Source organism: Danio aesculapii, chromosome 17, assembly GCF_903798145.1.
Source record: "Danio aesculapii chromosome 17, fDanAes4.1, whole genome shotgun sequence".
Lineage (NCBI taxonomy): Eukaryota > Metazoa > Chordata > Actinopteri > Cypriniformes > Danionidae > Danio > Danio aesculapii.
The window spans coordinates 3,112,239-3,136,214 of record NC_079451.1 but is presented as its reverse complement, the minus strand read 5'-3'; the positions used below and the strand labels follow the sequence as shown (position 1 = coordinate 3,136,214).

General features: G+C 38.1%; 1 protein-coding gene and 1 pseudogene across 1 annotated transcript; both read right to left on the bottom strand.

The window, feature by feature from the left end:
• Nucleotides 1–4,430: 4,430 nt before the first annotated feature.
• LOC130244604 (gastrula zinc finger protein XlCGF57.1-like) lies at nucleotides 4,431–6,847 on the bottom strand. The gene is made up of 2 exons (XM_056477105.1): nucleotides 6,569–6,847; nucleotides 4,431–6,388 (listed from the first exon to the last, which is right to left on the bottom strand). Exons 1-2 carry the CDS (start codon nucleotides 6,621–6,623, stop codon nucleotides 5,148–5,150), a joined length of 1,296 nt encoding a protein of 431 aa, XP_056333080.1. The 5' UTR covers nucleotides 6,624–6,847; the 3' UTR covers nucleotides 4,431–5,147.
• A 5,917-nt stretch (nucleotides 6,848–12,764) lies between these two features.
• The window catches only part of LOC130244675 (zinc finger protein 271-like), a 15,230-nt pseudogene continuing 4,018 nt past the window's right edge, over nucleotides 12,765–23,976 (bottom strand).

The window sequence follows — 23,976 nt, the reverse complement described above, 5'->3', positions numbered from 1 at the left end:
GAACTCAACTTATACTGTACTTGTAATGAGGAGTGCAGAGGGCAGGGATAAAGCTGTTTTAATGACCAATGCCTGATAAATGAACAGTGCCAGCAGCCAACGTGGGTGCAAAAGAATAATCTGTTTGATTATTTCATTACTACTTTTTTTTTTTTTATTATTTTATGAAAAGATTTTTGTTAATTATCATTAATTCTACAGAAATATATATACCAGCCCTGCTGAAAAATCCAGCTTAAACCAGCCTAGGCTGGTTGGCTGGTTTTAGCTGGTTGACCAGCCTGGTTTTAGAGGGGTTTTGGCCATTTCCAGGCGGGTTTCCAGCCATTTCCAGCCTGGTCTTAGCTGGTCAGGCTGGAAAATGACCAGCTAAATCCAGCTAAAACCAGCTTGACCAGCCTGGTTTAAGCTGGACATAGCTGGTTTTGGCTGGGCTTCCAGCCTGGCAAGGTGGTCAAGCTGGTTTTAGCTGGTCATTTTCCAGCCTGACCAGCTAAGACCAGGCTGGAAATGGCTGAAAACCAGCCTGAAAGTGGCCAAAACCCCTCTAAAACCAGGCTGGTCAACCAACTAAAACCAGCCAACCAGCCTAGGCTGGTTTAAGCTGTTTTTTTCAGTAGGGAGTAAAAGAGCAGCAAAGTAGATTTATTGGTTAGAGTTAGCTCTCCAATGGTAAGTTTTTTGTTTTTAGCACTTATCTAAAGGTTCAATACTATTAGCTAAGCTAAGCTAAGCTAAGATGCACTGACTGTGAAAAACTCTTCAGATACTGATCACATGTGTACGGTTTCTCTCCAGTGTGAATCCTCTCATGTCTTTTCAAGCTTCCTGACCAACTAAATCTCTTGCCGCAGTGTAAACACTCAAAAGGTTTCTCTCCCATGTGAATCCTCTCATGTGTCTTCAGGTTTCCTAACAGACTGAATCTCTTGTCGCAGTGTGAACACGTTTCCCTCCACTGTGAATCTCGCATTTGCGTGCGTATGAATGGAAGTCTATGGGAAGAAAGCCCAGTGTGACCGCAGCTTTAAGCCCCGGTCACACTAGGTTTTTCCTTGTCTAATTGGTAAATCATGTGTTAGCTAATGCGAGACCTGCCGAGATCAATCTTAAGCATGTTAAGTTGCGGTCACACTGGGCTTTTCCTCCCATAGACTTCCATTCATACGCACGCGAATGCATCAGACCGGAAACGCAGGGTCATGCGTCAAGTTTCGCAGGTTGTTGCAGTGCAAAGTTCAAGCTTGGTGAACTCTGACCTGCGAAATCGCATCACTTGACTGCGTGAGACTAATCGAGGATCAAAACATGACCTCTCTGGACAGAAATTTAAAACATGGAGCAATCGCTCGCTTTTTTTAATGTCTAATAAGCTTATTTAATCCCGCCCATTTTCGCAGTGCCGTATGACAGAATTTTGCACACACAAAGCCCAGTGTGACCGCAGCCTTAGTCCACCAATACTGATACTGACCTTTCAATAAGCCCCACCCCCCTTAGTTACTGTTGCTAGTTAGTTGAGTTGAGTTAGTAGCCCCTTTCACACAGTGAGACCGGTAAATATCCGGAAAATTTCCGTAACGACTTTACTGGTAAATTTCAAAAAAAGCGCTGTTCACACAGGCAAGGACGTCACGGAATTTTTCCGGAAAAGACCGTTCACACATCCATTCCAAAATACCGGTAAATTCTGACATCATTCAGCAGAAATGACATCCGAACGACAGGGCTTGTATTTGTAAACACTTGACTACATTACAAACTCTGTTGATGGATCAGTGTTGTGAACAACTTTGATGAAAACATAAATAAAAAACTTTCGCATGTCGAGATGTTCATAATATGTGTGTGTGCTGGCGCTCACCAGCTGCTTTACGTGCCAACGCGTCGGAGCTTGAAGGTAAACAAACAACGGCTTATCATAAGCATTTTATCGATAATTATTTACACAGTTGGCATTACGAAGGAACATAGAAATGTTATCTGACTAACATCTAGCAGCTAAATGTGTCTGGGAAAACATTCACAGGCTTTTATTCTCACAAACCGCGCGAACTTGAGTCTTCTGATCGGCTAAAGTAGACATCTTACGTTAGTGCATTCTAGATGTGAATGCGCTCTTTCCGGCAATCTTCCTTCTGCGTTCACACAGCGCAGCATTCCAGCAAATTACCGATAATGTTACAGCTTCTCTTACCGAAAAATAGCCGGAACGAATTTACCAGTATTTTCAAAAAGGGCCTGTTCACACATACAGACCTTTCCAGAAAATTACGGTAATTTTCTGGAAAGGTCTGTATGTGTGAAAGGGGCTAGTAACTATTTTAAAATGACTATTTGTCCTTAAATAGTTTTAATACACGTTTGAAGCATTTTAGGAAGAAAACTATGAAGTGGAGGGTTAAATATAAAATAAATGTGGTGTGTAAGATCAATTTAGAAGCAAGTAGATCACAATCAGTTATCACGATCACACATTCTCCTAAAAACTTGTGCTATTTTGACAATTTTGAAATATAATTGTAAAGGTTATTTGTACTGGCTGGCCATTTTCTGTGAGACCAAACAGAAGAACAGTTTGAGGACAAGATCAGCAAAATGTGACCAAAAAGCTGGAGTTTTAAAATTAATTTAAAAACGGTCCCATGTAATATCCGTCCCCCCAGCTGAAATTTTTAAAATATACCATATTGTGGTTTACTGCCCTACAAAGTGAACGTGGTAAAACAGGAGAGAATTTCGAACCTTTATTAAAAAACATTTATTGATAAAACAAAATACACAAAACAAATGGACAGACTTTCCACACTCACTCTCTCACACATGTATTTTCTGATGTTCACACATTAAACGCTCGTTCCAGATGAGAAACTGTTTTGCTGCATTGATGTCCCGTGTGCTGCTTTTCTCCAGTGTGGATTTTCATGTCTCTTAAGATGCGCCAACAGTGTGAAACTCTTCAGACGGTTTCTCTCCAGTGTGAGTCCTCTCATGCGTTTTCAGGCTTCCTGACAAAGTGAATCTCTTGCCGCAGTGTAAACACTCAAAAGGTTTCTCTCCAGTGTGAATCCTCTCATGTGTTTTCAGAGGTCCCAACATACTGAATCTCTTGTCGCAGTGTGAACACGTATATGGTTTCTCTCCAGTGTGAATCATCTCATGCAGTTTCAATTCTACAGCTGTAGTAAAAGTCTTCTTACACTCAAAGCACATATGCTCCTTCACATCTTTTTAAATACTCTTTTAAATTTGTCTTCTGTGTAAAACTCTTTCCACACTCAGAACAGGAATAAAATTAAATTAATCTGTTTTCAATTACTACATTTATTATTATTATTAGTTTAATAACACAGATACTGGCCTGTCAGTAAGCCCCACCCCCCTTGGTTACCATTGCTAATTTAAACAGAGTTAATAACTATTTTAAAATGATTATTTGCCCTTAAATAGTTTTTTAAACACATTTGATGCATTTTTAGGATGAAAACTGCAGTGAAAGGCTAAAACTAATGTGGTGTATAAGATTCACTCAGATGCAGTTCTCACGATCACACATAAACATCTCCATAGACAGACAGCTGGTAGTAGAGTAAAATATTCATGCTTTTGAACATTCTGCTAAAAACTTGTGCTATTTTGACAATTTTGAAATATAAATGTAAAGGTGAACACTGGCTGGCCGTTTTCTGTGAGACCAAATAGAAGAACAGTTTGAGGACAAGAACTGAAACATACATGATTATAAAGTCAATCTAAGACTAAAAGCTAGAGAGGGGCGATAAAAGTTAATTAAAAATAGTCCCGTGTAATATCTGTCCCCCAGCTCAAATTATTAAAATATACAAAGTAAGTGTAGTAAAACAGGTGAGAATCTTGTATCTCAGAGTAAAGAAAATTTATTGAGGAAACAAAATACACAAAACAAATGGACAGACTTTCCACACTCTGACGGGCGCGTTCGAGGAAACGGCTTTCTGTCTCGTTTTACGTTTGAGCAACTAAATGAATGCCAAAGTCTGTTTAACTGATTGTATTTGAATTACATTACAACATCGATGCTGTAAAAGCAACCGTATAAAATGAAGGTCACGTGACCATTAGGAAGAACGCAGCATTTCATTTGTCACAGGACACATTCTCTGTTCTCGTGGTCACCAGAGTTCGTTTTTCCGAGGACACTTGGCAAGACCGGTCTCCACAAGAACACAAATCCGTTCTCTGCGTTCTTGGAATTGAGAAACAGCCTTGGAGTAGGTGTGTGTGTGTGTGTGTGTGTGTGTGTGTGGCATGACTGAATATGTAGTCCATAAAGGGCTGATTTGTAGTCCTTTAGCGATCTGCAGCTACTAGATTGCTGGTGATCATGACAGTACATCTAAGACTAAAAGCTAGAGAGGGGCGATAAAAGTTAATTCAAAATAGTCCCGTGTAATATCTGTCCCCCAGCTCAAATTATTACAATATACAAAGTAAGTGTAGTAAAACAGGAGAGAATCTTGAACCTCAGAGTAAAGAAAATTTATTGAGGAAACAAAATACACAAAACAAATGGACAGACTTTCCACACTCACTCTCTCACACCTAGGGTTGAGTGTCGGTTTGGGTTATTTCAATACCGGTGCTGGTGGAAGAGTGTTATTTTGATTAAATTTGATACTGCATGCTGAATAGAAAGTAAAAACCTCTGCATTTCGCGACGCAAGTGTCTGTGGTCCCTTAAGGTAATCAAAAATAGCTGTTTACATGACTCTTAATCAGAGTGTTGTCTTAATCATATTAAAATCAGAGTATTGGTGTCCATGTAAACATACTCAGTGAAATTGCCAGATGGTGTCACAAGCTGTCAAAGACAGGGCATCCGTCTGCCTTGATTGATTCCATTGTGACTCCTTAGTTGATCATGCGCCCTCAAATGTTTCATTAACTTTGATTTGTTTCGCCCCTTACACGAAACTTTTGTAAATTATCTGCTTAATGTTGGTGTGTCAGAATCCTTGCTTGTAAAATATAGTCATACTTCAGAACGTTTAAGCAAATTTGATGAATTTGATCATGAGTGTTGCTTGATCATGCCCAGCCCTACTCACACCTGTATTTTCTGATATTGACACTCGTTCCAGATGAGAAACTTTTTTGCTGCATTGATTTCACATGTGCTGCTTTTCTCCAGTGTGGATTTTCATGTGTCTCTTAAGATCAATCAACTGTGTGAAACTCCTCAGACACTGATCACATGAATACGGTTTCTCTCCAGTGTGAATCCTTTTGTGTGTCTTCAGGTTTACTAGCTGACTGAATCTCTTCTCACACTGTGAACACTTGTAAGGTTTCTCTCCAGTGTGAATCCTCTCATGTGTTTTCAGATGTCTCAACTTACTGAATCTCTTGTCGCAGTGTGAACACTTGTAAGGTTTCTCTCCAGTGTGAATCCTCTCATGTGTTTTCAGCTCTCCTGACTGATTGAATCTCTTGTCGCAGTGTGAACACGTATATGGTTTCTCTCCAGTGTGAATCATTTGATGTGTTTTCAGAGATCTCAACTGACTGAATCTCTTGTCGCAGTGTGAACACTTGTATGGTTTCTCTCCAGTGTGAATCCTCTGGTGCTGTTTCAAATCTCCAGCTGAAATAAAAGTCTTCTCACACTCAAAGCACATATACTCTCTCACACCAGTGTGGATCTTCTGATGTTGTATTAAATGTGCCTTCTGTGTAAAACTCTTTCCACACTCAGAACAGGAATACGGTTTCTCCTTTGTATGAACTCTAAGATGGATCTTCAGCTCTGGAGCCATAGAAAATGTTTTGCCACATTGATCACATTTGTGTGGTCTCTCTCCAGTGTGAATCTTCATGTGTCGATTAAGGTGTGATGATTCTCTGAAACTCTTCCCACACTGAGTACAGATAAATGGTTTCTCTCCAGTGTGAATCATCATGTGTTGATTAAGGTGTGATGATTGTATGAAACTCTTCCCACACTGAGTACAGGTAAATGGTTTCTCTCCAGTGTGAATCATCATGTGTTGATTAAGGTGTGATGATTGTATGAAACTCTTTCCACACTGAGTACAGGTAAATGGTTTCTCTCCAGTGTGGATCCTCATGTGTCGATTAAGGTGTGATGATTGTGTGAATCTCTTCCCACACTGAGTACATGTGAACGGTTTCTCTCCAGTGTGAATCATCATGTGTTGATTAAGGTGTGATAATTGTATGAAACTCTTTCCACACTGAGTACAGGTAAATGGTTCCTCTTCAGTGTGGATCCTCATGTGAATCTTAAGATTGTTTTTGCTTCGCAAACTCTTTCCGCACTGACTGCAGGTAAAGTACTTCTTGTCTCCAAAAAGTTTGTCGCCTTTGCTCTCTTCATTCTCTTTAAGGTCTGAGAAGAATAATAAGAAAATTAAAAATAATTAAGTCATAAAAATCTGAGCAAAATGTGAAAGCAGACTGAAATCACTGACAAACTTTCAATTTTATTGAAACACATTAAGCATTCAGATTTGTTTTTGTTAGAATAAAAAAATCTCAAATAAATGGAAAATCAGCAATAATCACCAACCTGTTTGTTCTTCAGTGTCTTCCAGTTCAATTCTGCAGGGTTCTGGATCACTCATGTTCTCTCTGTCCTTCAATAAACTCTGTCTTTGCAGATTTCACTTCCTCCTGATGGTCTGAAGCTCGTCTTCACTTGTGGACTGATGGGAATATTCCAGTATTTATAGCTGAAGTGAAGGGGGAGGAGCTTCACTACAGGGGAGGAGCATATCTGCCAATAGTAGGTTTCTTTTCCTCTAATTAACACATTCTTTGTTCATTTATATCCCTCAATATTTAATAAATGAATTTTAAAGTGTTTAATTACTAATATACTGTAATATACTAATATCTGTTTTATTGCAAAAATGAGAAACACCAGATGGAAACAAAAACCAACCTGTGTTTAACTTAACTTGTTTATTGTGTTATATAAGAATCATGGTTTATCACAGAATAATGAAATTAATGCTGTTAATACAGGCTTATTATTAATATTATTATTATTATTATTGCAATGATGGTTTGTTCTGTAGACTAAATTTTTAAGGAAAAGGAAAAAAAATTTCCTTGCTCTGTTAAACATCATTTGGGAAATATAAAATTTAATTAAGAGGGGCTAATAATTCTGACTTCAACTGTATAAATATATATATATATATATATATATATATATATATATATATATATATATATATATATATATATATATATATATATATATATATATATATATATATATATATATATATATATATATATGCAGCAAAGGCATTGGCTATTAAAATGCATTTTGTATTAAAATGGAATGAAATACTTAAAGCATATTTGAGTTATCTACAATATTCATGCATGTTTGCACAATACTCAGAGTTTGGTTCAGTCTTACTGTTCACATTTAGTTTCATGTTTGCACAGCACACACAAGACCATTTAAATGACTCCTGATTATTCTCAACATGAGCACAGCAGAGCTCTCTACAGCTGACTGATATATTCATATTATAATGTGTTGAAGCCCACACTGGACACAATAGACGATTATGTGGTTTAATGAGTCTGTTAACACCAATAAAGTGAGCGTAATGGGGGATTTACACGTGTGATTTACACATCAGCATAATGAATGAGGTGAAAACAGGAACCATTGATACAAAGGAAAAAAAGGCAGCAGCTCTGGTTATATTGATGAACCTCAGCCCATAAACAAACCAATATAGATCAACAGATCAGCTCAGGCCTTATTACACAAATACTTTTACACTTTACATTACACTGACATTTTCCTTCTATTTTATCTGACCTCTCAACTATAGAAAAAACAAGGATTAAAAAAAAGTGAACAGCTCCTACAAATAAAGTCCTGTAAGAAACAAAAACAGATCAATGGGATATTAGTACAGAACTGTATATTTTTCTTGTGTTCAGGTTTTATGATTTACATCATCAAATATATTCTAATGCCACTTTATACTAAGTGTGAACAATATTAACCTGTGTGGCTAAACTTGTTATGCTCTCGGTGGTCAATTTTAATATAGACATTTTAATGGAATGAAATCACCAACACACTAGAACAATTTAAATGTACTCCACTGGCTCCAATGTTTATTTTAAAACTGGGTTTATAATGTTCTGAAGGTATTTATAGTGGAAACCATCAGAACAACTGTTTCTATTGTTGTTTATTATCCAGAGGAAGTTGTTAGCGTTTTCCTCCCTATATATACTGTATATGCCAATAAAAATCTAAATGAATTCAAATAACTACATTCAGAAATCAAGTAATTGGTTCCAGTAATATTGCCTACGGTTTCGTCTGCTCAGAAACTGACACTTTATAATATTATTATATGCTTACACTCAAAAATTGGCCTATTTGAAAACTAAGCAAACATAGAGACGCTCACGAATTATGAGGTCATCACCTTAAAGTGAGATGAATGGCAAAGCTCTAAAATCAATATTAAAAAAAGAAGAAAACTCAGTATATACAGCAATCAGAGAGTGAAATTCAATACCTTTTAAGACCTTTTAAAAGACTCTTTCCATACATTTTAAGACCTTAAAACCACCGGAAGCCGGAAACACTGGCGAGATTTTAGCTTACAGTGTACATACAGAATATTAATGTATAAAGCTAATCCAAAACTAAAGCATTATTCATATCCTGAATAAAAATCTATTAAATCTAGCTAATTCAGCAGGTTGGCGACTACAGAACTGCAGAAATAACAGTGTTGCTTTGGTTATTGCAGTAAACAAAGCAGCATGGTCAAATCTAGCAAGATATTATTGATTTGATAAACTACACAGCATCCTGATGTTCGCAGATTTAATTCAAGCTAACTTTAGCAAACAACCAGACATTGCGTAATCAAAAATGATATCAAATTTAATACCTTGCAAGTACATATATGAGAACACAATATATAGGGCAGAACGTTACTTAAAGGGCCATTAAACCCCCCACTTTCGGTTCAGGTCTACCTCAGAATTTTTGCAAAAGATGCATCATAATAGGCGTGGAGCTCCGCGAGCAAAGGGCAGGAGTTAGCGCCAGCAGAGCTGGGGAGAAGGAGACGAGCGAACAACCAGCCTGATCTCACGAGATAACGTAAGTATTTTACGTTTTGTCAGTTTAGTGACTAACTCGTACGAGTTCAGTCGTACGAAATTGTACGATTTTAAAAAGGAGGCGTGGCACCTAACCCCGCCCCTAAACCCAACCATCATTGGGTGATGAGCAAATCGTACTAAATTGTACGAATTAGATTGTACGAATTCATACGAATTAGCCACTAAATCAAAAAGTTACGAATTGCCGTGAGATTGTGTTAAAACAACTGTTGTCGGTTCACAAAATGAGACAAACCATGTGGAGACGCGTGTTTTTATAGTTTACAAAGTTAAAATGCAAAGAAATAAACAGTAATTTAATGCCTTGCTACGTTTATCATTTCATATAGACGTAACACAATTTATATCATTATAAAGATAATCGCGTTTATATAAGCACTTAAAATGAGGACCTCTCCCTCAATCCCTGGGTCTGAATGCAGACTCAGTGCAGCGCTGTCTATTTCAACCATTAGCCCTGCTGGTAGTCTAGAGCAGTGGTTCTCAAACTTTTAAGCCAGCGACCCCCAATTTACTATCGTCAAGAACTCGCGACCCCCCACTACCAAAGCATATCCAAACAATAAAAATAACTTATTTTCAGCTGTTCTCAATATTTTAACTATATTTACTATACATTACAGGGCTCGAAATTAACATTTTTGCTTGGTAGCACTGGTGCTCCTAAATTTTTTAATTTAGGCGCACCCACCAATTATCGCACCCTTACTACAAGTTTTATAAACAGATTTATTGCATTTGAAATCAACACTAATCAAAACTAACAAGCAAAAAATATATATATATGCATGCGTGAGGAAAATATGTCTCAATGAAATCCCGTTATCACAAGAAAATACATTTTTATAACATGATTGGGTAACCAAAAGATATCACGGACGGACCGCTCACCAGCCCTGCACGCACCCCCGCAGGGGTCGCGACCCCCAGTTTGAGAACCACTGGTCTAGAGGATTTAGGCAAACACAGCAGCACGGTGATGTGTCTAAATGTGAACGAACTCCTGATAAAAGACAACGTCCGCCATTTTACAATTCTTGTACTGCTCTCCCGAAATGGAAAAATTCTTGCTGCACACAAACAGCTTTGCTGTATTGGCCCTGACAGCATCGTAGGGGAAAACATGCAACAAACCCTGTGGATCATGGAAACAAACACATACGACCCTTCACGAGTTTTTCAGATATTTACAAATAAGGGATTTTACTAGGACAAATTTTCCTGGTTTTGAAAATATAACCATACACCAGACACTTGAGAATATAATAAAACACAACCCAATAGAAAAAGGTACAGTCTCTTTTTTTCTATAACTATTTATTATTTTCATAACTACTTATTTATTTTCATTTTAAGGTATTTTAAATAATATGCTTTATAAAGACATAATAAAATGCATGTTGTAAATTCATAACATATGCATGTAAGATAATAGGTGTCATTTGCTTAATCATTTTTAAATATTAAAGCAAAGAGAAACTTATAAGATCAATGTGCTTATAATGTGCTTATACTGACACCTACTGGCACATGTCACAAGATCACTGACAATACTGGCATGTGTCACTGACATTATTGGCATTTAGACCTATAAATAAGTTTAATAATAAAATATATTAATGAATTAACAAACATAGAGAAGTCCAAATTGTAGCCAACAAACGAATTGCCACGATGCAATAATATACGGCACAACAGATAAGTGTAACCCCTCCGTTACATAAGCATGCCACAATAAATTTGACTGACGTGTACTGTCAAATGACTAAATATTACGGAAGTATGACTACGAATACGTAAAATAAATGCTTTTAAATTAAAATATCGTTGAGTAGTCCTACATATAAACTAACTTGCGACGCAATAAATCAGATTAAAAGTCGCGTAATGATTAAATATGGTTTTGCGCGTGTTGATTAATGTCATTAAGCTTTGCCGGGTGTCGATGTCACTGCAGTGACATGCAGCGCGACACTCTGAGTGACACAGGTCACTATCCATGCCACTAGCGAGTGACACATGACAGTGAAAACCGGACGTGCCACCGGAAGTGTCACTACACTCAGTGGCATCTGTACGTCAGATGTCGATGTCACTTCATGTTAAAACCGCTGCTGGCAACAGTGAGTGTTTCTGTGCTGTTTATGTAGGGCAGTAATCAGTGGAGACTTGGGCTGTTTTTCAATGGGGTATATGCCGAAGCATGCTAATAGGACTTTTAATTTGCCAGTAACCTGGGTTAATTGTTTCCGGTGAATTGTATGCCAATGCAAAACCGGCGCATTTAAGGTCTGTTTTGTTTAAAGATCAGCGGTCTCCACTGGCTGAGTGATATCTGATATAAAGTGGGTCTCAGATTGTACAAGAAGCACTGCATTAAATTACATTTTCCCACCATGTCTTTATAATATGAGCATTTATTTTACCCCAGTATATTCAATGGAGCTTCTGCGCTAGCCTGCCGATTCTGACGGGTTCGAGGAAACGGCTTTCTGTCTCGTTTTACGCTTGAGCAACTAAATGAATGCCAAAGTCTGTTTAACTGATTGTATTTGAATTACATTACAACATCGATGCTGTAAAAGGAACCGTATAAAATGGTCACGTGACCATTAGGAAGAACGCAGCATTTCAATTGTCACAGGACACGTTCTCTGTCTTCGTGGTCTCGAGAGTTCGTTTTTCCGAGGACACTTGGCAAGACCGGTCTCCACAAGAACACAAGTCCGTTCTCTGCTTTCTTGGAATTGAGAAACAGCCTTGGAGTAGGTGTGTGTGTGTGTGTGTGTGTGTGTGTGGCATGACTGAATATGTAGTCCATAAAGGGCTGATTTGTAGTCCTTTAGCCATCTGCAGCTACTAGATTGCTGGTGATCATGACAGTAAATCTAAGACTAAAAGCTAGAGAGGGGCGATAAAAGTTCATTAAAAATAGTCCCGTGTAATATCTGTCCCCCAGCTCAAATTATTACAATATACAAACCCAGGTAGTAAAGAATTCTGGCCCAGATTTGGCATAAATCTGACACAGCAGGCATTCATCCGGCAGTGGCATACAGCATGTGGGCCAAACATGGGCCTGGTTTGGCAGAGGTGTCACCGTCTTTAAGGCGGCACACAATACTTAGGCCAGATGTAAAATGTAGTATTTGGCCCAGATGTTAATAATTGATATATGGGCCATGTGAGTCTGGTCTATCTTGACCCATAAAAAACACATTTGTATTATTCTCAAATAAAAATAAAAAATTCTACCTATCAGGTCGCTTCGAGGAAAGGCACGCCCATAGCACGCCTAAAGTGCAATGATTCATGGGTTTATCAATTTCATTGCAGTCGTGACACACCAACATATCAGGCCCAGTTCAGGCTCAGTTATGAGTTATTAACTTGGCTAAGACTTGGCCCAGATTTGGTCCATGTTTGGCTCTTGTCTGGAAGCACAGACTTGGTCCAGTCATGTACCGTAATTCACTGCGGCATGTGACCAAGCAACAGCTGATTGTGTGGGCCAGAGCTGGGCCAGAGATATTTTGCTATGTGGGAAGTAAGTGTAGTAAAACAGGAGAGAATCTTGAACCTCAGAGTAAAGAAAATTTATTGAGGAAACAAAATACACAAAGCACATGGACAGACTTTCCACACTCATCTCTCACACCTAGGGTTGAGTGTCGTTTTGGGTTATTTCAATACCGGTGCTGGTGGAAGAGTGTTATTTTGATGAAAATTGATACTGCACGCTTAATAGAAAGTAAAAACCTCTGCATTTCCTGACGCAAGTGTCTGTGGTCCCTTAAGGTAATCAAAAACCGCTGTTTACATGATAGACTCTTAATCAGAGTGTTGTCTTAATCATATTAAATTCAGAGTATTGGTGTCCATGTACTCAGTGAAATACCAAGCTGTCAAAGACAGGGACAGGGCATCCCTCTGCCTTGATTGATTTCATTGTGACTCCTGTAGTGGCAATTTTTCTTTAATGAGGCGTTCTCTGTGGTAAAGAAGACAAAGTCTTACCCAGGGTGTCTTTTAAAGTTTTATTCTTTGCAAAGAAGGTCGCAATCATACAGCAAGGACAGTTTCTGCAGAGTGAGACACTGAAAACAGAGTGTGCTCTCCCTTTTATCTGGCTTCTCCCCTGTACTGCTTACAAGGTCACTAAAGTCATGCGCTAGGCACATGCATCATGGATTATAGTTATCTTCCCCTGTATTGGATTCTTGTTTACTACTTCAGGTTTGGCTTCTAATCAGGCCATATCATGTTTACGTTAGGTGTCTCAACCTTTCTGACCCATGCCCCTTACAAAACAAGGAGACAAACAACATTACACAATAGAAGTATAGGATGAAAGACAAAAACAGAGTAGTCACGCACAGTAAAATTAAGCAATGTAGAAAATGCATTCACATCTGAAAGCTGAATATAAATGAATTTCCATTACACTTCTTAGTTGATCTTAGATGCCCTGTTTCATTCCGTATCCATCAGTTGTTCAGAATGAAATGTTTAGAGATGGTGTGACACAACTATGTGTGCCTTTGATGTACTTCCTGATGCTCCATACGTCCTTGTTGCAGCGTCAGTGGCACCCAAATTCATATGCTGATTTAACCCAGTGCATACCAGTTACACAAATACCAGGTACCCAACCCTACTCACACCTGTATTTTCTGATGTTCACACATTAAACACTCGTTCACACTGAGAAACTGTTTTCCTGCATTGATGTCCTGTGTGCTGCTTTTCTCCAGTGTGGATTTTCATGTGTCTCTTAAGATCAATCAACTGTGTGAAACTCTTCAGACACTGATCACATGTGTACGGTTTCTCTCCAGTGTGAATCATCTCATGTCTTTTCAGGTTTCCTGACTGACGGAATCTCTTGTCACAGTGTGAACACTCAAAAGGTTTCTCCCCCATGTGAATCCGCTCATGTGTCTTCAGGTTTCCTGACTGACTGAATCTCTTGTCGCAGTGTGAACACTTGTAAGGTTTCTCTCCAGTTTGAATCATCTCATGCAGTTTCAATTGTTCAGCTGTAATAAAAGTCTTCTCACACTCAAAGCACATATACTCTCTCACACCAGTGTGGATCTTCTGATGTTTTCTTAAATGTGCCTTCTGTGCAAAACTCTTTCCACACTCAGAACAGGAATACGGTTTCTCCTTTGTATGAACTCTAAGATGGATCCTCAGCTCTGGAGCCCTATAAAATGTTTTGCCACATTGCTCACATTTGTGTGGTCTCTCTCCAGCGTGAATCTTCATGTGTTTATTAAGGTTTGATGACACTGTGAAACTCTTCCCACACTGAGTACAGGTAAATGGTCTCTCTCCAGTGTGGATCCTCATGTGAAGCTTAAGACTGTCTTTGCTTTGCAAACTCTTTCCGCACTGACTGCAGGTAAAGTACTTCTTGTTTCCAAAAAGTTTATCACCTTTGCTCTCTTCATTCTCTTTAAGGTCTGAGAAGAATAATAAGAAAATTAAAAATAATTAAGTCATAAAAATCTGAGTAAAAGATTATAATTCCAAGGTGATGAAATAAGAAATCAGACTGAAATCACTGACAAACTTTCAATTTTATTGAAACACATTAAGCATTCAGATTTGTCTTTGTTAGAATAAAAAAATCTCAAATAAATGGAAAATCAGCAATAATCACCAACCTGTTTGTTCTTCAGTGTCTTCCAGTTCAATTCTGCAGGGTTCTGGATCACTCATGTTCCCTCTGTCCTTCAATAAACTCTGTCTTTGCAGATTTCACTTCCTCCTGCTGGTCTGAAGCTCGTCTTCACTTGTGGACTGATGGGAATATTCCAGTATTTATAGCTGAAGTGAAGGGGGAGGAGCTTCACTACAGGGGAGGAGCATATCTGCCAATAGTAGGTTTCTTTTCCTCTAATTAACACATTCTTTGTTCATTTATATCCCTCATTTTTAATAAATGAATTTTAAAGTGTTTAATTACTAATATACTGTTAATATACTAATATCTGTTTTATTGCAAAAATGAGAAACACCAGATGGAAACAAAAACCAACCTTCTCATCAACTGTGATTAACTTAACTTATTTATTGTGTTATATAGGAATCATGGTCTGTCACAGAATAATGAAATTAATGCTGTTAACACAGACTCATTTTGACACATTTTTTGTGAAACCAGAAATAGGCTGCTTCAGTAACATTTCATTGCAGCTTGCGATGACAAATCCACTAGAGGCCGCTGTCTTGCAAATTTCTATATGAAAATAGAAAGAAATTCTTACTCTTCTTTAAGAAGAAAATATATATTTGAGGAAATGCTTTTATATAGATAGAAGATATATATGTTTATGATACAAATTATATATACATTTAAATTTCTATGTAACATTGTTTTGTATAGTTTTGTTAGAATTAGTCAGAATTATTAGCCCCCCTGAATTATTGGTGCCGTTTATTTATTTCCTCAATTTCTGTTTAACAGAGAGATTTGTTCAACACATTTCTAAAACATATTAGTTGTAATAGCTCATTTCTAATAACTGATTTATATTATCTTTGCCATGATGGCAGTAAATATGCCAGCATATCTTTCATTGGTTCAAACTGATGACCGCAGATTCCCTGTCTTTGCATAAATGCTTGCATGTGAAGGATGTCCTCAAGAATGTTGATCAAATTCCATTACCTCAGAAGGACGAAGTCCAGAGAGCAGAGAACGTGTCCTGTGAGAACTAAGATGCTCATGTGACCCTGACACATTTTAATGGAAAATTAATTAAACATTACAGCATTCAAACACGCACAAAAGCCTTACAAAGATACTTTGCACAATATAAACAAAACAGATTTCAATATACATATCAGCAAATAAACACCCTTAATGTGTTCACGATATTCAGGTTAATGTTTACTTCCGAGTCTCAGATGTTACTGTAGATGTTCTGATTCATTGTATTGTTTCATATTTAACGGTGTGATTTCTCAATATACTAAAAAAAGAAAAATCACACAGCGACGGTCAAACATTTCTACTTGCCAATATAAATGAATCTGATTTCAAGTACCACATTTATACCACCAACACTGTTTCAATAAGTGATTATGTTGTTTAATGGAGTCTGTTGACTCAAAATGAGCTTAATTGGGGAATTTACACATGTGAAGACATCAGCATAATGAAGGAGGTGAAAACAGACACTATTGACATGAACTGTTGAGGATTTCTGCAGCTTTGATTATAGTGATGAGCCTCAGACCAATAACGGTCATTAGACAAGCCATTCAGAAGTGTCCACTGATCGGCCCGCTTAAAAAAATAATAGACAACTGAGTTTCATTCTCTTTCATCCAATCTTAATGTCACACTGGGCTTTTCTCCCCATAGACTTCCATTCATACGCACACGAATGCCTCAGACTGGAAACGCAGGGTCATGCGTCAAGTTTCGCAGGTTGCTGCGGTGCAAAGTTCAAGCTTGGTGAACTCTGACCTGCGAAATCGCATCACTTGACTGCGTGAGACCAATCGAGGATCAAAACAGGACCTCTCTGAACAGAAATTTAAAGCATGGAGCAATCGCTCGCTTTATTAATGTCTAAACATCTTGTTTAATCCCGCCCCTTTTCGCAGCGCCGTACGACAGAATTTCGCACACACAAACTCCAGTGTGACCGTAGCTTTACTTGGGAATATAAAATTAAATTCATCTGTTTTAAATGACTACATTCATTATTAGTCTAGTAATACAGATACTGGCCTATCAATAAGCCCCACCCCCCTTGGTTACTGTTGCTAACTCAAACAGAGTTAATAACTATTTTAAAATGATTATTTGCCCTTAAATAAGGGGTGTCCAAACTCCCCTGGTACCGAGACGCTTTTTTGGTTCGCTTTTGGTGCGCACTCGAGTACGATTGCTACATTCACACCTGCCCAAACGAACCGCACCAAGAGGGAAAATGAACACTAGTGTGATTCAACCGAACTAAATAAGGCAGGTGTGAAAGCACCCTTAGTTTCTGGTCCTGGAAAACCCCCATGTTTTGATGTGTTTTTGTGGAGTATACACGACAGACATCTCTTAGGTTTTTGCAAGATGCTTGAACTGTTTTTATTGTGCCACCCTGTGGCTTCTGCTTGAATTGCATCATAATCAATATGAATTATTTACATATCATGATAAGATAAAAAACATTGATGAAACGATATACACAAAACAAATGGACAGACTTTTCACACTCAGTTTCTCACACTTGTATTTTCACATGTTCTGACATTAAACACTCGTTCCAGATGAGAAACTGTTTTGCTGCATTGATGTCACATGTGCTGCTTTTCTCCAGTGTGGATTTTCATGTGTCTCTTAAGATCACACAACTGTGTGAAACTCTTCAGACACTGATCACATGTGTACGGTTTCTCTCCAGTGTGAATCCTTTTGTGTGTTTTCAGAGGTCCCAACTGCCTGAATCTCTTGTCGCAGTGTAAACATGTATATGGTTTCTCTCCAGTGTGAATCCTCTCATGCCTTTTCAAGTTTTCTGAACAAATGAATCTCTTGTCGCAGTGTGAACAGATGTATGGTTTCTCTCCAGTGTGAATCCTCTCATGTGTTTTCAGAGGTCCCAACTGCCTGAATCTCTTGTCGCAGTGTGAACATGTATATGGTTTCTCTCCAGTGTGAATTCGCTCATGTGTTTTCAGAGGTCCCAACTGACTGAATCTCTTGTTGCAGTGTAAACACGTATAAGGTTTCTCTCCAGTGTGAATCCTTTTGTGTGTTTTCAGGTTTTCTGGCTGACTGAATCTCTTCTCACACTGTGAACACTTGTACGGTTTCTCTCCAGTGTGAATCCTTTTGTGTGTTTTCAGGTTTTCTGGCAGACTGAATCTCTTGTCGCAGTGTGAACATGTATATGGTTTCTCTCCAGTGTGAATCCTCTCATGTGTTTTCAGGTATCCTGACTGCCTGAATCTCTTGTCGCAGTGTGAACATGTATAAGGTTTCTCTCCAGCGTGAATCCGCTCATGTGTTTTCAGATGTCTCAACTGACTGAATCTCTTGTCGCAGTGTGAACATGTATATGGTTTCTCTCCAGCGTGAATCCGCTCATGTGTTTTCAGGCTTCCTGACTGACTGAATCTCTTGTCGCAGTGTGAACACTTGTAAGGTTTCTCTCCAGTGTGAGTCCTCTGGTGCTGTTTCAATTTTCCAGCTGTAATAAAAGTCTTCTCACACTCAAAGCACATATACTCTCTCACACCAGTGTGGATCTTCTGATGTTTTCTTAAATGTGTCTTCTGTGTAAAACTCTTTCCACACTCAGAACAGATATAAGGTTTCTCCTTTGTATGAACTCTAAGATGGACCTTCAGATATGAAGCCCTCAAAAATGTTTTGCCGCATTGATCACATTTGTGTGTTTTCTCTCCAGTGTGAATCATCATGTGTCGATTAAGGTGTGATGATACTGTGAAACTCTTTCCACACTGAGTACAGGTAAATGGTCTCTCTCCAGTGTGAATCATCATGTGTTAAGGTGTGATGATTGTCTGAAACCCTTCCCACACTGAGTACAGGTAAATGGTTCCTCTCCAGTGTGGATCCTCATGTGAATCTTAAGATTGTTTTTGCTTCGCAAACTCTTTCCGCACTGACTGCAGGTAAAGTACTTCTTGTTTCCAAAAAGTTTGTCGCCTTTGCTCTCTTCATTCTCTTTAAGGTCTGAGAAGAATAATAAGAAAAGTCATAAAAATCTGAGCAAAATGTGAAAACGGACTGAAATCACTGACCAACTTTCAATTTTATTGAAACACATTAAGCATTCAGATTTGTTTTTGTTAGAATAAAAAAAAGTCTCAAATAAATGGAAAATCAGCAATAAACACCAACCTGTTTGTTCTTCAGTCTCTTCCAGTTCAATTCTGCAGGGTTCTGGATCACTCATGTTCTCTCTGTCCTTCAATAAACTCTGTCTTTGCAGATTTCACTTCCGCCTGATGGTCTGAAGCTCGTCTTCACTTGTGGACTGATGGGAATATTCCCAACACAATCTCACGGCAATTCGTAACTTTTTGATTTAGTGGCTAATTCGTAGGATTTAATTCGTACAATTTAGTACGATTTGCTCATCCGCCAATGACGGTTGGGTTTAGGGGTGGGGTTAGGTGCCACGCCTCCTTTTTAAAATTGTACAATTTCGTACGACTGAACTCGTACGACTGAACTCGTACGAATGAACTCGTACGAATGAACTCGTACGAATTAGCCACTAAACTGTCAAAACGTAAAATACTTATGTTTTCTCGTGAGATCAGGCTGATATTCCAGTATTTATAGCTGAACTGATAAAGGGGGTAGTAGGTGGATGTGGGGCGTCACTTATGAAGGAGGAGCAGATCTGCTAAAACAAACAAAAAAAAAAATTCTACATTATAATGGAAATTCATTTATATTCATCTTTCAGATATATATGCATTTTCTACATTGCTTAATTTTGTTGGACTTTCAAAGGGTCCAGTGCATGTTCAACAATTGGTTCAGAGTCAATCTGTCAAAGTTACAAAGTTTTCTTTTAACTCAAACAGAAGAGAAACCAAGAGTAACATATACTGCGCAGGAGAGGTCCAACTCTGAACTCTCTGTCAGAGACACTTCCTTTTTTACCACAGTTGCTTACTATATCTGACTCCTTCCTCTTTCTTGTATTCTGTGCATCTTCTCTTGACGGTTGACCTTTTAAGGCAGATGTTTCAGAGCACGTACACACAGCTCATACATCCTGTCATTCTCAGAACTCTCTGCACTTTCCATGAACCCATACCCGATAACAGGATGTGCTGTTCTCAGGCAACCTGCAGCACTTCTCTATACTGTGCACATAATATGGCAGTTAACCCTTCAGACAGTTTCACAGTAATTAACACTTTAGGTTGATTGTTAAAGCCTTCTCATTGTCACGATCACCAGTGATCATAACTCCCAGATCGCTGGATCTCACACACAAACACACATGGACTACAATTCTGCCATTAATGGACTACATATTCAGTCATGCCACACATATACTCACACCTGCTCCAAGTCTCTACTGATTACACTCGCACCACCTGAGGATCGTCAAGGACTGATTACAAACACCATTTAAGCAGCACACACACACTCATTCACATTGCAGTCTTGTTTTCTGTAAAGTGACATTACAAAGCGGTTCACCTAGTCTAGTTTTCTCGGGTTTTGACTAGTGGTGGGCAAAGCGCGGCTTCGTGAAACACTGAAACAGTTGAAGCAAATGTGTCGAAGCTTCGAAACGTTTCGAAACCCCACTCTACAGTGACGCCTAGTGGTCATTTTTTATGTATTGCACTGGAACAGCTTCAGCAAAGAACAGTTGAGCAAATTGAGGTATTAAACCCTGCTTTGTAAGATCCAACCCTCAAGTGAAATAGTGGAGTGGTTAGGGTTCCTTACTTCCATGCGGGGATTGGTGGTTCGAATCCAGGCTGATACAGCTACTTAGAAAAGCTTTAATATCAGTTTGAGATGCTTTGTTTGTGTATTGTTTTGTTTCAACATTGCTCTGACATTCGAATAAACACTTTGTGAATAAATATGGCTTGTTTTGGTCATAAAACAGGGCTGTTACTAGATCAGATACAGTTGTGGACAGAAGTTAACAAGAATTATTTATATTAGTCATTAAATTTCCCATTTATTATATTTTATTAACGTCTACCACAACCCTAAACCCAACCATCACAGTACTGTAAAATATTAATTATGGTTTTTCAGTTACAAAAATGATGCTAAATTGATGGCGTATCTGCAGCTGTATCATATCTAGTCTACATCATAAACAGTAACATGATCAAAATACATAAAATCACGAATTTGGAGTATTTGTACAAGTCGGGATTCGAACCCAAAAGTCTTATGAAGTCTGTAATAACATGCACACGCAAAGTCCACTAGGCCACACGTGTAAAAAGCTTAAATTTGACCCTATCAGTCAAATGCAGATTCTCCAAGTCTCGAACCGCTTCTGAACTGATCGATGCTTTGAATCGCTTTAGTCACGTGACCAGGTGTTTCGAAACACTTTAGTCACATGACCTGGGTGTTTCGGATCATGCTTCGGTACAGTGTTTCGAAACACTTGCGCTTCGGGATCTCGACACTCTGTCGAAACGTCAGTTTCACGTCAGCCATCCCTAGTTTTGACCTACTCTCCTCTCCGCCTTTACTCTCCTCATCCTTTTTAAGGTCTGATAATAAAAAGGTCAAAAAATAAATGTCCAGAAAGTGAAAAAAAATAAATTAGAATGCAGTTTTTTTTTTTAAATGAATCTCTTAAAACCAATATGTGGTTTAATGCATTAAGGATGAATGTTTTTAGATATATATTTTTATTAGAATCTCCAGTAAATGTAAGGAAAACCTAAATAAATCATATTTAGTTTAATCTTATATTAAATGTTTAAAAAACCTTTTAAACATAGAAACAAAAGGCAAATTAGATTGAGTCCCTATATTTTACACTTAATAAAGTGCATTTTATGCTATTCCTAGTACACATAATCAAATTAACTGAATGTTTTTAATTCTTGTTGTTTTTTTATCCTGAATAATGAAGAATCTGCAATAAACACCAACCTGTTAGCTCTTCAATGTCTTCCTGTTCAATTCTGCAGGGTTCTGGATTACTCATGTCTCTCTCTCTGTCCTTCAATAAACTCTGTCTTTACAGATTTCACTTCCTCCTGATAGTCTGAAGCAGACGTGAATTAGGCTTCTCCTTTGGTCTTTGTTCTCCCTTTATAGCTGAACTGAAGGGGGAGGTGCTTCACAGCAGGGGGAGGGGCTTTACCAGAGTTGCCAGGTTTCCACAACAAAAGTTACCCAATGGCCAATCAAACTAGCCCAAAACAAGCCCAATTCCTAAACTCAAAATATGCCTCTAATATGTAAAAATAAATATTTTACATCATTGATTATAGTTTCTTTAAACAGAATCACTGTATATTGGTAATGGTAAACATTCAGTTTTTATAAATGAAATCATCTTACCTTCATACTGACAGCTGATGAACCAAATCCCTCAGCTGGTTGTGGTGTCTTTTTCAACATCCTGAATGAACTATTTACAGACCCATACTGATTCTACTCTTTTCCTTCTCTGTCTTTATTGACACACACGTGTGTCCTTCATTATGCACCGCAGTTGTGTCTTGATGCGGTAAAGAAAACTGTAACTCCGCTAAAGAACACACTGCCTTCAGATTTGACAGACACAGTCCTGGAGAGCCAGTGTCCTGCTGATTTTAGCGCAATCTTGCCTCAACACACCTGCAAGGATGTTTCTAGAAAGCCTAGTAAGAGCTTGGTTAGCTAGCCCAGGTGTGTCTGATTGAGGCTGGAACAACGTGTTTGATTAAATCAATTTTAGCATTGAAGGATAGCATTTTTTATTGTTAGGCTTTGTTAACATTTGCTAATAAATACAGACATAAAGGGTTTCTTTTTTGAGGAATTAACTGCTACAGTATATTATTGCTGAAGGTTGCTGAGAACAGTACATTCTGTTATCGGGTATGGGTGTATAAAAGTGCAGATAGTTTTGAGGATGACAGAATGTATGAGCTGTGTGTTCGTGCTCTGAAACATCTGCAAGGTCAACTGTCAAGAGAAGATACACAGATGCCAGAAAGAGGAACGTCTGATTGCTGAATGGTCAAACTGTCAAGACTTGGGATTAGATAATGTGCGAAAGACAGTATAAAAGCATAAAGGAGAGCCTAAAAAAAAATGAGAGCTGAACTTAGGTTACATCTCTCCTGCGCAGAACTTGTACTCTCTAACTTCTTGCATTCAAAATAAAACTTCTTAATTTTCAACTCAGATCTCTGTCAATTTTTGAGCATGCAATGGACTATTTGAGTCCTACAGCATCTTGTAAAATAGCATTTAAGACTTTTTAATACTTTTTATGCGCCTTAAATTTCTCTACATTGATCTATCAACTTTTAATACTTTTTAAGGACACCCTGTCATATATGTAAACACAAGAAAACTACATTAATGTAACCAGACAATGTAAAAGCCTCATTCCCAGCCGCTTCTCCGACAGGTTATTGAGTGTCATCAACTGGCAGTATGATTGCTATACAGGAGTTATTATTATGGATTATGAAGGAAGTTTCGATTGTTTTAACTCCATCCTGTGCATTAATAGACTAATCCTTGCATTAATAATTTAATTCTGTTTTAACTAATTACATAAACTTATGCTGATGTGTTTATTCTCATATAACCTTATTTGCTTAACCTCATACAATTTTGCTGTGCCGTTGTGTGACTGATAACTAGGCCCACACGGAATCTGCGCGCGCAGAATTACGCAGATTTTGATACCATCATTAATTCTGTTTATTTACTTGATTAAATATGTATAATATCTATATTTATTCAGTTTACAGTAATATTATTGACTAATATGAAAATGTTCATCTGATTTATGTAAAATACAGTTTGTTAGGGGTGGGCGGTACACCGGTGTCATAGTCATCACCGGTGTGACATTGGTCCACGACATGGATTTTCTAATACCATCAATACCGTAATAAATCAATTATGTGCCTTGAACGGCTGCATTTACATCAATAATAGCTAATTCTAAATAATAAGGCATTAAATTTTCTTCAAATGTTCAGTTGTGGTCTGAATACATTTCCTTATACTACAGGGCTCGAAATTGCAACCATTTTGGTCGCATGAGCGCCCGAAATTTAATCCATGCGCCC